This window comes from Xyrauchen texanus, chromosome 25, assembly GCF_025860055.1.
Source record: "Xyrauchen texanus isolate HMW12.3.18 chromosome 25, RBS_HiC_50CHRs, whole genome shotgun sequence".
NCBI classification, from domain to species: domain Eukaryota; kingdom Metazoa; phylum Chordata; class Actinopteri; order Cypriniformes; family Catostomidae; genus Xyrauchen; species Xyrauchen texanus.
Window position 1 is genome coordinate 3,483,964 of NC_068300.1, and position 17,500 is coordinate 3,501,463.

Sequence of the window (17,500 nt, forward strand, 5' to 3'; positions counted from 1 at the left end):
TGCACAACATCATTTTAGTCTGTTTGACTTGAGTTTGGAGTAAAATAGCACCTTGACCGTTTTCGTGAAAATCACCCTTGAACTTTGAACTTCACTATTAACAACATTTAAATACATGACATTTTAGCTGATCACCAAGGAGTTTATAACTGACTTATGAAAGAATGAATAGTGTGTTTTTGATTTTCAATATGTCAAAAACATGCAATGCTGCCTTTGATTTGGGTCATAAAGAAGAGACGTTCCCTAGACAGGCAACTCGCTAGGGTTTGGCGCATCGCTGCAGGGTTAGCGGTGTTTCCATATTTCAGCGATTAAGTCATCTTTGTGTCTCCATATGGCAGATGGCATCCCTGTTACTCATGCATCACCTGTCACATGACCTCTCTAAACCCCAGCTGTTCACTCACGGTCTTTGATCTTAAACACTCACGCATACATACGGCAGTGACCTCTGAAGTCACACGGTCTTCCGTCACTGACACTCATTAACCGCTACACCGCCATCCTCTGTCCATGTAGGGCTCTGGCGGAGAAAAGACCCAGTCTGATTGGGCGTCCACACGACTGATGTGGTTGAACCATCTGTACGATCTGTTAGTATGGTAAGGTTCAACTTTAAAGAGACTGCTAGGAGTGTTGCGTGCATTATAGCGAAGTTCTTTGTAATGTGTTTCTTGGCGTTGTTGCCCACATTTAGACTTCTGTTGAAGGTTTAAAATGTTATTTTCAGAGGCTAGTGTGAGTATGACAGTGTTGGGGATTAGCTACTATCTTAACTAACATTTTTCAGTAGCATAACAGTTGCTTTGCTGTTTTTAAAGTAGTGTAGCCTTTCCGCTAACAAGCTTTTAGCGGTGTGGCACAACAAAATGACAATTTTTGCATATAATTTCGGAGCTAAACTAGAGGTAATAAAAACACCCTTAGGAAGGTGTCAGCATCATTAATGTATTTTTACACAGAGATAAGGAGGTCTATTATTTAAATCAGTTGACTTCAGCACCTCTTGATGCATTATACACCAATGGTGAGAGTCCAAAAATGGGAAAAAGCTCTGTTTTGTGTTGTTTTTCCAAAGTTGGAGTGTCTATAACTCCAGAAGTATTCAAGATATATTAAAATCCTTTTAGATTCTGATTCAGATCAAACTTTCATATTTAAGCCCCTATATGGTTAAATCCCAGAGATATGAAGCTCTCAATGTGGCTCCATCATGCATAAATTGTTCAAATTTGGCCATTTTCAATGGTTGAAAAAGCAAACGTGCATTATTGCAAACAGTAAAACATCAAACTGATCAAATAGTCATGTGTCATATGTTGTTGGAAAGCTCCCAAAGAGTAGAATACAACCAGTACATTTGCTTATAACTTAAATTAGCATTACCGTAATTTCCGGACTATAAGCCGCAACTTTTTTCCCACGCTTTGAACCTCGCGGCTTATACTTATAAAAAAAAATTTAAAAAAAATATTCTGTGATGTGCTCAGTTTTTTGGCAGCGTGAAGCTTTCATTAGACCAATGAAATTGCCGAACGGGTTAAGGTCAAAACAACTTTTTTTGTTTACTGTTTAGATTAAATCGAGCGCGCTCAAACTTGAAAAGGAAATAGAGCTGCTGCACGGGAGCTTGGTCTTAATGAGTCGATGATAAGATGTTGGAAACAGCAGCGTGAGGAATTGACTCTAATTGACTGTGCAAAAAGACAACTAAATCTGAGGCTATACTCCGACACCGAAGGAGATGACTTCAAGTGTTTTCAGCAGGGCAGTTGACATTCCAGGTAAGGCTTTTAATGGCCACAGCAATGTTTACAATCAATTTTATAAAGTTTCTCAATTCTTCTATGTGCCAACACTAGACTGACGTGTGTCTCTCTCTCAGCTCTGTGGCTGCTGCCTTTTTATGCCGCTCTCCACATGCTTACTGAAATTAGACACCGGTGTTAGACATAATTTAGCTCAGGTGTAAGCGCCTTACCGCTTTTCTCTCCGGACGGGCGCTTGACCACGCCCCGCTGCCACGCTGTGTTTCGTTAAAGCCTATTTATTTTTGTTACAAGCCGTGTTTCGTTAAAGCCTGTGTAAAGTTCATTTGTTTCAATGTACCGGTAGGCACCTGCGGCTTATAGACAGGTGCGGCTTATTTATGTTTAAAATAATATTTTATTTAAAAATCAGTGGGTGCGGCTTATATTCAGGTGCGCTCAATAGTCCGGAAATTACGGTATTTAGAGGAGGTGATTATCTTTCAATCGAGTCCACACACAAGATAATCAGATGTATAGATCTTTAGATAATCCACATGAAGCACAATGTTACATATGACCACCAGGAGATGGCGCCAAATACATAATGATGCCTCAAATGGCACAGAATGAAACTCATTCTGTGAAATCTCATGACTAAAATCATGTCTGCATGCTATGAAACATTTAGTTATTGTTGTGTTTGCATGTGTAATTAGTTCTTATGTACAATTATTATCTTTTATTTGTTTGGAGAGTCTTTTGGACTCTATGATAAATTATATTTGTAATGTTGTAACTGTTGATTTCTTTGTCACATCAATAAAACATTTTCTCAGATACAGTCGACATGACTGGGAACAAAGCAAAAAAATTATTATAGTGATAACGAGGAGGTTACTCCATGTGACTCTACCCCCCCTAGCAACCGGGCCAATTTGGTTGCTTAGGAGACCTGGCTGGAGTCACTCGGCACGCCCTGGGAATCGAACTAGCGAACTCCAGGGGTGATAGTCAGTGTCATAATTTAGTCATTTATAATAATTTTCCACCCTGTTTCTGGCCCATCTGTTTTAAGATGTCTGGCCCTTTAAGACTGTATTGAAAGACCACCAATTACGGGGGCCTGGGTATCTCAGCGAGTATTGACGCTGACTATCACCCCCGGAGTCGCGAGTTTGAATCCAGGGCGTGCTGAGTGACTCCAGCAGGGTCTCCTAAGCAACCAAATTGGCCCGGTTGCTAGGGAGGGTAGAGTCACATGGGGTAACCTCCTCGTGGTCACTATAATGTGGTTCTCGCTCTCGGTGGGGCGTTGGGTGAGTTGTGCTGAGATTGTGCTTAGGTCTCCGCGGTAACTCGCTCAACGAGTCACGTGATAAGATGCGCGGATCGACAATCTCAGACGCGGAGGCAACTAAGATACGTCCTCCGCCACACGGATTGAGTCGCTACACCACCACGAGGACTTAGAGCGCACCTCTTCACCTGTGTGGCTGACTAAGCACCAGTGGGCAGGGCTAAGGGTGCAGTGACGGACAAACCGCTGCTGCAAATGCAGATGTATTTGGTCCTTGTGATGTCACAAGTTCCACGAATTCCAAACTAACATTTTTTTCAGCCTGGTTTAAATAAATGCGCTTTTTGTGTTAAGGAGGAAGTTTTGAGGATGTTTATATAGATTAGCATCGCTGTTTCGACATTTAATGTATTTCGGCATTTGAATGTATTTTGAACAAACATGATGGTGATTTCATTTCGGTCTGTTGAATGATTCAGAATATAGACGCTAATCAGTAAATGATGTGCACGTCAACGTGCTCGCTGACTGTCATGGGATATTGTGACATCATCGAGGTCTTGAAAGTAACAAACAGGACGGATTAATAATTTGAGACATGCAGAGAAACGCCAAAATATTTTGATACAGTGTTGGTTGTCAGACACCTGAAGTCAATCTGCATTGTTTTGTGAATGAATACCAATTAAATAACTACTGTTTATCCGTTCTTTGTTCTTTTATGACAAACCCGCACTTGAGACTGAACCGCTCATGATTCATTTGACTGTAAATCTGGTTACGTTTTTTTCCGTTAATTTGTTTTGTTTTTTTGGGCATGGCGTGTTCCGCACAGCTCGATTTGTAAATACAAGGTTTACATCACATCATCCTGCAGTTTCAAAATATTTACGCTCGTGCTCTTTCCCATTATGTTTCAAATCAGTGAATCAAAGGGCCCGTTGAGTGGATTCGCCATCTGCCTTCAGTCACGATGTTTGACATCACAAATGTTTTGTCCCGTTCGCATCCACAGGTTCTGGATTTGCCATCAAACCATTGAAACATATTCAAGAGTTTTGTACACGTGTCGTCAGAATATTCTCAAGCACATGTCTGCACATGTCTCATGTCACACATTTTATAGTTTAAAAACTGTTGACTGCTAATCTGGATATTTGGGAGGGCACCGGAAACATCAGTGCTCTTCGGAAAGCTAGTTTTACTTCCAGAACATTCCCTCTGAGCCGCAGGTCTCTGGGAGTTCTAGGAATTCCAGCTCTGTTCCGGATCACCCGCTGTTCAGCGTGAGAGAGCGACAGGTAGACAGACAGACAGAGGGAGTGATGGGTATCAGGTGTCCTGCTGTGTTTGTTTGTCTGAATGATCATTTCTTCAGCTGCAGTAAATATCTCTGAACCCATTAATAACATCAGTGTGCTAAAAGAATATTCAATTGTTCGTTGTTTTATTTACATCATCAGTTATGTTGTAAATAATGTTTAAAATGACTTTTGACGTCCATCCATCATCCATCATCCCTTTCTCTATCTATCTAGCTATCTGTCTGTCTGTCTGTCTGTCTACCTATATATCTGTCTGTCCGTCCGTCTATCCCTCCCTTTCTTTATCTGTCTGTCTGTCTATCTATCTATCTGTCTGTCTACCTATATATCTGTCTGTCCGTCCGTCTATCCCTCCCTTTCTTTGTCTGTCTGTCTGTCTGTCTATCTATCTGTTTGTCTGTCTACCTATATATCTGTCTGTCCGTCCGTCCGTCTATCCCTCCCTTTCTTTATCTGTCTGTCTGTCTGTCTGTCTGTCTACCTATCTGTCTGTCTGTCTATCTATCTATCTGTTTGTCTGTCTACCTATCTGTCTGTCCATCCATCCATCTATCTCTCCCTTTGTCTGTCTGTTCATCCCTCCCTTTCTTTATCGGTCTGTCTGTCTATCTGTCTGTCTGTCTACAGTATCTCTTTCTTTTCCTTCCGTCCACCCATCCCTTTATTTTTCTGTCTGTCTGTCTATCGTTTGTTCTGTCTATCATTATATTTATCGTTCTATCTGTCTGTCTGTCTATCTACAGTATCTTTCTTTTCCTTCCTTCCATTTGTCTTCCTGTCTATTACTCTTTTCTTTATCTATCTATCTGTCTGTCTATCTGTCTATCTATCTGTCTGTCTGTCTATCTATCTGTCTGTCTGTCTGTCTGTCTGTCTATCTGTCTATCTATCTATCTGTCTGTCTGTCTGTGTTTCTATTACTCTTTCTATGTATCTATCTGTCTATCTGTCACTGTTTTCTATCCATCTGTCCATCCGTCTTACATTTTACTTCCATTGTAAGTGCCTCACTGTAGTTTTTGCTGTCCCGCTGAATGATGAGAAACCGGCTTTCTTTCTTTGAGTACAGTAAAACTACATGTCATGTCAAATACCCACGTTTAGTCAGTGGTCTCACAGTCCATACAGGAAATGTCACACCGTCTGATTGATGTGTCTCTAGTGCAAGAGTTTCATCTGAGAATCTACATTTATCGAGGCTCATCATGATTGTGACTCAGGGAATGAGTACAAACAGGTTAACCACAGTGAAGTCGTTTAGGATAATTGTTTAAAGTCACACACTCTCATTCTCTCTCTTCTCGTCATCTTTTTATTCTCTGTTCTATCAGCTGTTTCTCCAGTAATGAAAGACACTAGGTGTGTGTGTGAATGGGGAATTAGTTGCTGAGTTATTCCCTGAAGAGTCTGGACTCTTGATGGAGATGGGCCTCTTGTTGAAACTGGTTCATATAACAGCATTCTGCCTCCTTGTTGAGTAAGGCCTCCTGACAGCAATGGGCCTCTTCGTGGAGCTTTGTGTCCTATTGAAACTGGGTCGCCTATTGGAACTGGGCCTCCTGACGGAGCTGGGCGTGGTTATGGATGGAGCGTTTCCACTTATCTCTTGATAAAACTGGATTGCTTGTTGTAGCTGGATGTCCAGGTTGAGGAAGGCCTCCTGATGAAGCTTAGACTCCTGATAGCTTTAGGGCTCCTGACACATTTGGGCCCCCTAATAGAGCCAGACCTCCTGATAGAGCTGGGCTTCCTGACGCAGTTGGACCTCCTAATTGAGGAAACCTCCTGTTGAAAGTGTGACACTTGTTGAAACATGTTGGAGGAACATTATGAAGGGCCTGCTGATAGAGCTGATAATATTAGGCTTCCTGATGCAGGTGGGCCTCCTAGTGAACCTTTATCGCTTGTTCAAACTAGACCTGTTTTAATAGAGGAATATTATGGAGTGTCTCCTGATGGAGCTTGGTGTCCTAATTAAACTAGGCCTCCTGACGCAGTTATGCCTCCTAATGGAGGTAGTTTTCTGTTCAAACTGGGCCATTTGTTGAAACTTCTTACCTTTTGAAGCTAGTCCTGTCATTTCTTGTTGCTCACCTGGTAGATTACAATGCTAGCAATGCCAAGATCATGGGTTCAGTTCCTAGAGAACATGCACTGATAAATGCAAATGTGTTGTCCTCAGCCACATGTTGGATTTGGGTCTCCTGGTGGAGGAAGGCCTCCTGACAGCACTGGGCCTCCTGACGGAGCTGGACCTGGTTATGGAGGAAAGTTTCCAATGGTTGCAACTGGCTATCCAGAATAAGTAAGGCCTTCTGACAGCACTGGACCTCCTGATGGAGCTTGGTCTCCTGATAGCATTGAGCCTCCTGGTGGAGTAAGGCCTCCTGACAGCACTGGGCCTCCTGACAGAGCTGGACCTGGTTATGGAGGAAAGTTTCCACTGGTTGCAACTGGGTATCCAGAATAAGTAAGGCCTTCTGACAACACTGGACATCCTGATGGAGCTTGGTCTCCTGATAGCATTGGGCCTCCTGGTGGAGTAAGGCCTCCTGAAAGCATTGGGCCTCTTTACGGAGCTGGACCTGGTTATGGAGGAATGTTTCCACTGGTTGCAACAGGGTATCCAGAAAAAGTAAGGCCTTCTGACAGCACTGGACCTCCTGATGGAGCTTGGTCTCCTGATAGCATTGGGCCTCCTGGTGGAGTAAGGCCTCCTGACAGCACTGGGCCTCCTGATGGAGCTGGACCTGGTTATGGAGGAACGTTTCCACTAGTTGCAACTGGGTATCCAGAATAAGTAAGGCCTCCTGACAGCACTGGGCCTCTTGATGGAGCTTGGTCTCCTGATAGCACTGGGCCTCCTGGTGGAGTAAGGCCTCATGACAACGCTGGACCTGGTTATGGAGGAACGTTTCCACTGGTTGCAACTGGGTATCCAGAATAAGTAAGGCCTTCTGACAGCACTGGACCTCCTGATGGAGCTTGGTCTCCTGATAGCATTGGGCCTCCTGGTGGAGTAAGGCCTCCTGACAGCACTGGGCCTCCTGACGGAGCTGGACCTGGTTATGGAGGAACGTTTCCACAGGTTGCAACTGGGTATCCAGAATAAGTAAGGCCTTCTGACAGCACTGGACATCCTGATGGAGCTTGGTCTCCTGATAGCATTGGGCCTCCTGGTGGAGTAAGGCCTCCTGAAAGCATTGGGCCTCCTTACGGAGCTGGACCTGGTTATGGAGGAACATTTCCACTGGTTGCAACAGGGTATCCAGAAAAAGTAAGGCCTTCTGACAGCACTGGACCTCCTGATGGAGCTTGGTCTCCTGATAGCATTGGGCCTCCTGGTGGAGTAAGGCCTCCTGACAGCACTGGGCCTCCTGATGGAGCTGGACCTGGTTATGGAGGAACGTTTCCACTAGTTGCAACTGGGTATCCAGAATAAGTAAGGCCTTCTGACAGCACTGGGCCTCTTGATGGAGCTTGGTCTCCTGATAGCACTGGGCCTCCTGGTGGAGTAAGGCCTCATGACAACGCTGGACCTGGTTATGGAGGAAAGTTTCCACTGGTTGCAACTGGGTATCCAGAATAAGTAAGGCCTTCTGACAGCACTGGACCTCCTGATAGCATTGGGCCTCCTGGTGGAGTAAGGCCTCCTGACAGAGCTGGGCCTCCTGACAGAGTTGGACCTGGTTATGGAGGAACGTTTCCACAGGTTGCAACTGGGTATCCAGAATAAGTAAGGCCTCCTGACAGCACTGGACCTCCTGATGGAGCTTGGTCTCCTGATAGCATTGAGCCTCCTGGTGGAGTAAGGCCTCCTGACAGCACTGGGCCTCCTGATGGAGCTGGACCTGGTTATGGAGGAACGTTTCCACTGGTTGCAACTGGGTATCCAGAATAAGTAAGGCCTCCTGACAGCACTGGGCCTCTTGATGGAGCTTGGTCTCCTATTGAAACTGAGCCACTTGTTTGTAAATTGGGCATCACGATGATTGTCAGAACACCGGCCATGATGATTCCCGAAGTTCCTCCGAGATCCAACACATCTGGAGGAAGTTCTGACCATATAAGACCAGTATCCTGCAGAACGAAGCTAAAATTAGACACTTCACAATGTGATGAAACAGTGCGGAAGATTGAAGATAAACAGACAGAGTTCAAGGCGTGAACATTACCAAATTTTACTAGAGCACTTCATTCGTCTTCTTAAGATCAACGCTGTCAAAATCGAGGCATGCGGTTTGTTGAATCATAACCAATGTCTCGTTCTTCTTGTGGGTCTTATCTTTTCAGAGTCGCACCAGCTGTTGAAATCAAACTTCCATCCAAAAAAAATTAGTTTGGAAAAAAGGGGATTTCTGGGAAAGCCCTTCATTAGCGTTTATGGGAAACTCCATGGCTCCATTAATCTTTCCTTTATACATATCTCTCTCTTTCTGTCCACATGTTGCACATTTGCACAGGTCTGTTCGTATGTTTCCACGCGAGCTTGTCATATTTCTGCTCATACACGAGTGGAGGGGACCCCTTTGGGACGGGAGCCAGAACATTCTTAGGAAAATGTTTGTGCCCCGGCCAGTGCACTGCTGCTGTTCTCTCCACACAAAGAGGGTTGTGTTCACTCTCCACGACTTAATCAGAGACTCAGACGGGATGGAAAACAATCTGATGCCCAAAAGATGTCCAGATGTCCATTAGATGGTTCATTTGTATCTAGATGGTGTTTTGCAGTAAGAACAAAATGTCCTGGTCAAATTTAACCCAACAATTAATACATTGAGACAATATTTTCAGGACACTTAAGCTCATGTAACCATCCAATTCTCTTACCATAACATGTAGTGTGTTGAAACAGTGTGTGACTGAGTCATGTGACTTACCAAACCTGATTGAACTCTTGCTTTGTGTGTCATTCCATAAATAAACTCAATAAAGGAATGTGAGATCGGTGATTTAACCGGGAGGGATTCTTGGTTTGATTCATTCTTTGATGACTCTGGAATCAAACTCTTGTCCTTTGTTGTAATCGGACTCTCTCATCGTGAATGGTAAACCTCAAATTCTTAAAGGTGTTAGTCAGAAAGGGATGGAAAGCCACCCACACAAACATATATGGTCCACTCATCCAGGGCAGTTTGTACGATTAAAAGAGAAACTGATTTACTCACGAGGTTGCAGCTTTACTTTCCAAAACACAATAAACACAATTATGGTTTTCCCGTCACTTGTGTGTGTGTGATTGGCCTCTTGCACAATCCTCAGGTCCAGTGGTACAAAGAGAGTACATGATGTATCACTGTTTTCTCTCACACACACTCGTGGGTGGTCCTCCTGTTTACCTGTACAGGTGAGAGCACGATCAGTCAACCTGGTCTCGTAAAATAAGAGTTGTGAGTTGTGCGTGGATGCCCCGGAGAATTGCACGAAGCCTCCACATGCGCTACGTCTCCACGGTAACTCGCTCAACAAGTCACGTGATAAGATGCGCGGATTGACGGTCTCAGACGCGGAGGCAACTGAGGTTCGTCCTCCGCCACCCGGATTGAGGCGAGTCAATACGCCGCCACGAGGACTTGGAGCGCATTGGGAATTGGGCGTTCCAGATTGGGAGTCTTTAAAAGTCAACAGTAACTGAACAGCTCCCTAAACTCTCCCTTCACCAGCAGTTCAGGTTTGGACCATGATGGTTCTCGAACAGACCGCAGTTTATTTATCAGAACTGTGTGTTTAAAGTCTAGAGGACATTTAAAGCACTTCACTTGCTCTGTGTGCGTCAGTGCGATGGAACGGTCCAGTAAATGACCCGAAACATAATTTACCCTGACCTAACTCAAGGTTACTGGGCACCCGATAGCATAACTAAGTGAGGCGACTCGCCCCCCCGAGCCGTGTGTTTGTTGAGACTGCGAGGTACAAAACACATTCTGGCGATATCTCGCTTCATATTTATGGCTTATCACACACATGCTTGCTAGGGCAACACGCCTTTGGCCTGTTTGGTTCGTCTCCAGGGTTCCTGAAGTGTCTGGGAAGATTGTTTTGTTTCCTCGTGTTTGTATTCATTGCGTTCACTCTGTGTTTCTACAAGGTCTTTTCCCCCATCTGTAATCTCTCTTGGCTCCTCACCTGAGCAGACAGCCAGTCAGGACAGAGTCGTGTTATTCTGCCACGCGGGGTGTGAGAGAAACACATCGGCCACATGATCAGAGCACATATTTCTCATTCCTCCGTTTAGTTATGGAAGTTTCATTCCACGGCAGTTTATCCCAGTTGGCGTTATTTAGAATTCTGTGAATTCTAAATAGATTTTTGGAACACTCTGTACCTGCGGCCATGGCAACAGAGACATTCTCATTGGTTTATTGTTTGCTGATAAGAGGTAAAGCGAGTGTTGGGATGTTAGCCAGAACTAAACATCATAGAGCGGCAAGAAAAAGTATGTGGACCCTTTGGAATTACCTCATTCAGGCCTTTCTGATAGATGCGGATCAGACCTGCACGATGTTCAGAAGCCATTTTGAATCATTCTTCCTCACAGAACTGCTTCAGATCAGACATATTCTCAGGATGTCTTTGTGTGAACGGCTCTCTTGAGGTCATTCCACAGCATCTCCATTGGGTTTACGTCTTGGCTCTGACTGGGACACTCCAAAAGGAGCATTTTCTTTGCTATTTTTCTCACCATTTACTTTCCATATATGGAATACAAAATACCTTTTTGGGGGTTCTTCAAAAGAAAGTCACATGGATTTGGAAGGACATGAGGTTGAGTATATGATGACAGAATGTACATTTTTGGGTCAACTTTTCTATTCACATTAAAAGTTATAACTATCTGAAACACAGTGATTTTATAAGACTATTGTTACACTTCATGTTGCAAAATATCTTCATTGCAAATAAAAACTGATAGTATAAAATGTTTTACTCCGTTAATGTTGTTTATTCTGTTAAAACAGCTCTTCAGTGAAGCCAGGCTGACATCTGTCTCCTGATATCTTACCTCAGTTTCTTAAACTTGTTTCTATTGAGGTAAAACATGCGCCGCTGAGCGTAATGCTGCTGCAATAGAGTAACATAACACGCTCACACTTACAATAAGCTGGGGAAAAACAAGAGTCCAAATAAATAATTAATGACATATTTAGGAAGATTGCATTGTGATGCAGTGTATGCATACTTAAACACATTTGTTTAATGTGACTGGATAGGTAAAAATGACTCGCCAAAACAGACGATTTCCCATTGAGACCCATAGGAGTACAGAATGTTTGGGAATACCAAGATGGCGGCGCAGTAGCTTCACTGTTGTGACGTCATGAGCTATCCAGTTCTATATATATAGATCAGCGGGAAAATCCAATTGACTTACATTGACGGAATGTTCAGAAGAGCGAATGGAATACTCGTCGATTCAAACTCCAACTATCAAAAATTCAAATGTAAACAAACCCACAAAAGGCCTTTCATTTGCTTTAAGTTGGTCTCTCTCACTTTGTGTCTGACGGTTTATCTGATAATGTCACAGTCTGTCTAACTAGCTAGCTAGCTGTCTGTTTGTCTTACTGTAATGTATGGTGTATACACTCACCTAAAGGATTATTAGGAACACCTGTTCAATTTCTCATTAATGCAATTATCTAATCAACCAATCACATGGCAGTTGCTTCAATGCATTTAGGGATGTGGTCCTGGTCAAGACAATCTCCTGAACTCCAAACTGAATGTCAGAATGGGAAAGAAAGGTGATTTAAGCAATTTTGAGCGTGGCATGGTTGTTGGTGCCAGACGGGCCGGTCTGAGTATTTCACAATCTGCTCAGTTACTGGGATTTTCACGCACAACCATTTCTAGGGTTTACAAAGAATGGTGTGAAAAGGGAAAAACATCCAGTATCGCGGCAGTCCTGTGGGCTGAAAATGCCTTGTTGATGCTAGAGGTCAGAGGAGAATGGGCCGACTGATTCAAGCTGATAGAAGAGCAACTTTGCCTGAAATAACCACTCGTTACAACCGAGGTATGCAGCAAAGCATTTGTGAAGCCACAACACGCACAACCTTGAGGCGGATGGGCTACAACAGCAGAAGACCCCACCGGTACCACTCATCTCCACTACAAATAGGAAAAAGAGGCTACAATTTGCAAGAGCTCACCAAAATTGGACAGTTGAAGACTGGAAAAATGTTGCCTGGTCTGATGAGTCTCGATTTCTGTTGAGACATTCAGATGGTAGAGTCAGAATTTGGCGTAAACAGAATGAGAACATGGATCCATCATGCCTTGTTACCACTGTGCAGGCTGGTGGTGGTGGTGTGATGGTGTGGGGATGTTTTCTTGGCACACTTTAGGCCCCTTAGTGCCAATTGGGCATCGTTTAAATGCCACGGCCTACCTGAGCATTGTTTCTGACCATGTCCATCCCTTTATGGCCACCATGTACCCATCCTCTGATGGCTACTTCCAGCAGGATAATGCACCATGTCACAAAGCTCGAATCATTTCAAATTGGTTTCTTGAACATGACAATGAGTTCACTGTACTAAAATGGCCCCCACAGTCACCAGATCTCAACCCAATAGAGCATCTTTGGGATGTGGTGGAACGGGAGCTTCGTGCCCTGGATGTGTATCCCACAAATCTCCATCAACTGCAAGATGCTATCCTATCAATATGGGCCAACATTTCTAAAGAATGCTTTCAGCACCTTGTTGAATCAATGCCACGTAGAATTAAGGCAGTTCTGAAGGCGAAAGGGGGTCAAACACAGTATTAGTATGGTGTTCCTAATAATCCTTTAGGTGAGTGTATATCCCTGAAATTTCAACATTTGAAAACTAGTGTAAACTTTCAAACAATGCTGTGTCATGCCAACATCAAAGTTTGTCTTGATAAACTTTACCTATTTCTGTAATCTCCATTGCCAAAGAGGTCAACATCAAGTCTCTATGATATTCTGCTCTCTAGATATGGCTCAGCGCCCTCCTACGATCCAAGTCTATGGGCTTTCTTCACTTATTTTATCATCAGCCAGTCTGGTCACTTGGAGAAGTAAAAGCACACCCGAGTGTCAACAAACCGGATGATTTGGGGCCACTAATGTTGTTGTGAATGCTGTTATAGGCTTTTTATGGTGTATGAATTGCAGGTGTTTCTGAAGATTTGAGAAACAAAGCGTTTGGAACATTTTTGGGAATTTCTGTTTATCTGTTCTGATCGGCGATGGACACGCTAGCGACCATGTTACATGAGGAATTCCTTTAACTCGAATGTATGGTTTGTTTTTACTGAGTTAAACGCCTCATTAAGTTACTGCTGAGGTAAACACATCAATCATATTTAACATTAGTATGCGTCCTATAAAAGAACAAAAATACAAAGATTTGGGATGTTATCTTAGATAAGATGAGTTCATAACACGTGTACAGATGATCAGAAGTGAATGATAATGAGTATTGACGCTGACTATGACCTCTAGAGTCACGAGTTTGAATCCAGGGTGGGCTGAGTGACTCCAGCCAGGTCTCCTTAGCAACCAAATTGGCCCGGTTGCTAGGGAGGGTTGAGTCACATGGGGTAACCTCCTCGTGGTCGCTATAATGTGGTTCTCGCTCTCGGTGGGGCGTGTGGCGAGTTGTACGTGGATGCCGCAGAGAATAGCGTAAAGCCTCCACACGCGCTACATCTCCACGGTAACACGCTCAACGAGTCACGTGATACAAAATCAAACACGTATTAGTGTGGACGAAACCTTCATTTTCATGATATGGAAAAAAGATTGAAATGGTGACTGAGACCAACATTATGCTAAACATGTTTCGTGTTCCACGAAAGAAAGTCATACAGGTTTGGAATGACGTGAAGGTGAGTAAATGATGACTCTTATGGGCACAAATGCACCATTTATTCAACATTTCACACGAGACACTTGTCGCGCATTACGGGTGAGATGTGTACTGCATTCTTTTGTGATGGAATGGCAAGAATGTGGCAGAGAGCGAGAGAAATCGTCTGCCAGCGGGGTGCGGTGTTCCCCTGGGCTCAGTGTGCGGGCCGCTGCAGTTCCTGGCATAATGGCCACCAGTGATCCCTGCACGCACACAGCCAGGTGGAATCCAGAGAGCGCTCGAGCATGTCACAACAGAACGAGAGACAGAGAGAGAATAAATGAAGGACAGAGGGGGGGTGAGGGGTCGACAGTGAGTGGCGAATGAAAGACGCATAAAATATGCTGAGTGACGATGAGTCAGAATTGCTGGGAATGGACATTCGACATCAACTGAAATGGATCGTAGAAGAGATAGTTGGGTTGGGGAGAAGCTCTGGGTGGTGTTAGTGTTCAATACAGTATATCTGCCACAAGGCTGGTGCTACGGGGGGTCACAATGGGACCAGGTCTAGCAAAGGTGAACTCAAGTCCCTACTTTGAACTTACAGGGTCAAAATTGACCCATTATTTTGTCTTCAATTTCAAAAGCTTGTAGTAAAGGCTCTGTTTGCTCGATCTCTCTATTTTTGGTCTTAAATCATTCCTCTAGGTGGCAGCAAATGCTATAAACATGTTTTTCTCTTTCACCTTCTATCACAACAAACTGAGAGCAGGGGGCGTCCCAATGTGGTTTGTGACTCCGCCCATAGACATCCAGTCTTTTTTTGGGAAGCCCCGGCTTTCCCGCACGTTTGGTGGAATATCGTAGCCTCTGAATGGACTACACACGTGATCTTGGTGTCATTTGAAAGCGAAGAACCTCTGCAATTATGTATTTTGTCATCAATAGTCAGGAACATATTCAAACTGTGATTTCTTTGGAATACTTGTTTTGATGAACTGCATTTTTCTCTGGACATTTGAGACATAACAGTGGGTTATTTACCCAGACAATCTGAGAGATGAGTAAAAATAGACTCGTTTTGTAGAAAACAACCTAAGGTAAGAGCAGATATAGTGTTAGGGGCTATTTGGGGCTTACTGAAGCGGTGATCGGAGCAGACAACAACACTTTGGATGGTTATTTGAACAAATGAATCAATTTGCTAATAACTTTAATTTTCATTACAAGTAGCTTTTTTATACGATTTTCGAAGCTACGTTGGGGCATCCTCTGCTTTTCAGATCTGTATATGGTGATGGAAGGTAATAGAGAAAAAATATATATTTTCTAGTTTTTGCTGCCACCTAGAGGAACGATTTAGGACCAAAAAATCGAGAGATGGAGCAAACAGAGCCTGAAGTACAAGCTTTTGAAACTGAAGATAAAAAATGGTCAATTTGACCCATAAGACCATGGAATGATTAAGCATTTGCTACAGTGTACTTATGATGTACATATGAGTTGTTGCATTGTATTTACATTTAAATGAGTCATTTGCCAGTAAGTCGGTAACTTTATTAGGAACCGCAGCATTATATGGTTAAAGTCGAATTAAAATCTGACGTTCAGAATTCAACCAAATGATAACGTGCATCATGTAAATATTATATCTGTTTCAGACGGAAGCCATGAAGAAAGCATTGATTGAGCTCGACCTGAACATTGTCGAGATGGCCGATGAATCCGCCACGCTGGACGGAGGAGACGTCCTGTTCACAGGTACCAATCAGAGAACGGCTTTATTGAATGTACAACAGCCAATTAAATCCATTTGTATATTTTTATAGCATTTGTAAACATTTCATTATAACTTTTGACCACAAGGTGGCGCTGGCACAAAACGTTACTGATACTCTCAGGACATAGTGCTGATAATGCATACCGAGTTTCGTAATCGTATGCCAATGCGTTTGTAAAATACAGCATTTTATAACAAAATTGCAAATGGTGCACAAAATGTCCGGCATAGGACAATTGGATATCATTCGACTCGTTACGCCCCAAGTAATCTAAATAGACCAGTCTCGTGATTTTAGGCCAAACTATTCTTAAGTCCTAAGCAAAAACATACATTTTACATATCTCCTGACCACTAGGGGGCGCTGTGCCGAAACACTGTAGGTACCAAGTCATGATGTCTATGACATGTACCAAGTATCGTGTCAATACAGCTGTTCAGCCGCGATGCCAATTTATAGGCGAACCCAGAAGTCTAATTCGCCATGGGTTCCCTCGGGAAAATCCAGAGGGCGAATTAGACTTTTGATAACTTTTTGTCCCCAGCGTCTCTAGATACATGACAAATTTCGAGCAAATCGGACTAACAGTCTAGGAGGAGTTCTGAAAAGTATTTTTTGGTAAATTAAAAATGGCGGAAAAACTAGCCAGGCTTCGTACACTGCAGAAATGTTCCTCTCTGTCTAGTTTACATTGTGTCTGGTTATTTCCAAGAAGTCAATGTGGGTCACCTTTACGCCGCCACCACTCCTTAAACTGCGCGAGATCTCCTAATTGAGTCTGGAGTCTTTCCCGGACAGAAAACATTTCCTGTTGGCATAAAGATCGCTTGTATCGCCTTATATCGTACTGTAGCTGCCGTTCTTTAACTATGGTGCATTTTTGGCGCAATTTATCTCCACATTCCATCACAGTATACAGATGTGAACTGTAGGGGCGCTCTAACTCATTTGAGCCCTCACAGATGTGCTCGTCCATAGACATTCAGTCTAATGTTCAGTTCAAGCAACACCCTCATTATTTCATTGACTATCTCGGCGTCTGAGTGGACTACAAGCTCAATCTAGGGGTCATTAGAAAGCTGAGATCCTCCCCTCTGTGGTGATATATGTACAGTCACATTCCTGAGAGAGAGAGCTTTCATTTGATATATGACTTGCCCATATATGTGCTACATATCAATACTTCTACACTATTACCTCTAGGGGGCGCTAATTTTCAACGCGAATGTTTTGAGGCCTTATTTTGTCATTTTAAGTAACATAAAGGCAGAAGTGATCTCTCAAAAGTTTCAAATGATACCTCATATGCCTGACTTATGTATATGGAGCATAAAAATGTTTTGCGATTATAGATCACCGTTTAAAGGAACATTTCACATTCATTATTGGGTGTACTGTCCCTTTAAGAGGAACTTCAAGGATCTTTATTAGACTAAACTATTAGATGCCGAAACATTCTCACTGGCCATAGATCAGAAGGTGTAATGGCAGCGCTATCAAGTCTTGATGTAGAGCC

At 43.4% G+C, this 17,500-nt stretch overlaps 1 protein-coding gene across 1 annotated transcript in view; it reads left to right on the forward strand.

The window, feature by feature from the left end:
- The window catches only part of LOC127618620 (N(G),N(G)-dimethylarginine dimethylaminohydrolase 1-like), a 47,840-nt gene that overhangs the window by 24,897 nt on the left and 5,443 nt on the right, over window positions 1-17,500 (forward strand). The window contains exon 2 of the mRNA XM_052091192.1: window positions 15,865-15,964. Within this exon, the coding sequence (XP_051947152.1) occupies window positions 15,865-15,964 (100 nt within the window). The remainder of the gene's footprint in view (window positions 1-15,864; window positions 15,965-17,500) is intronic.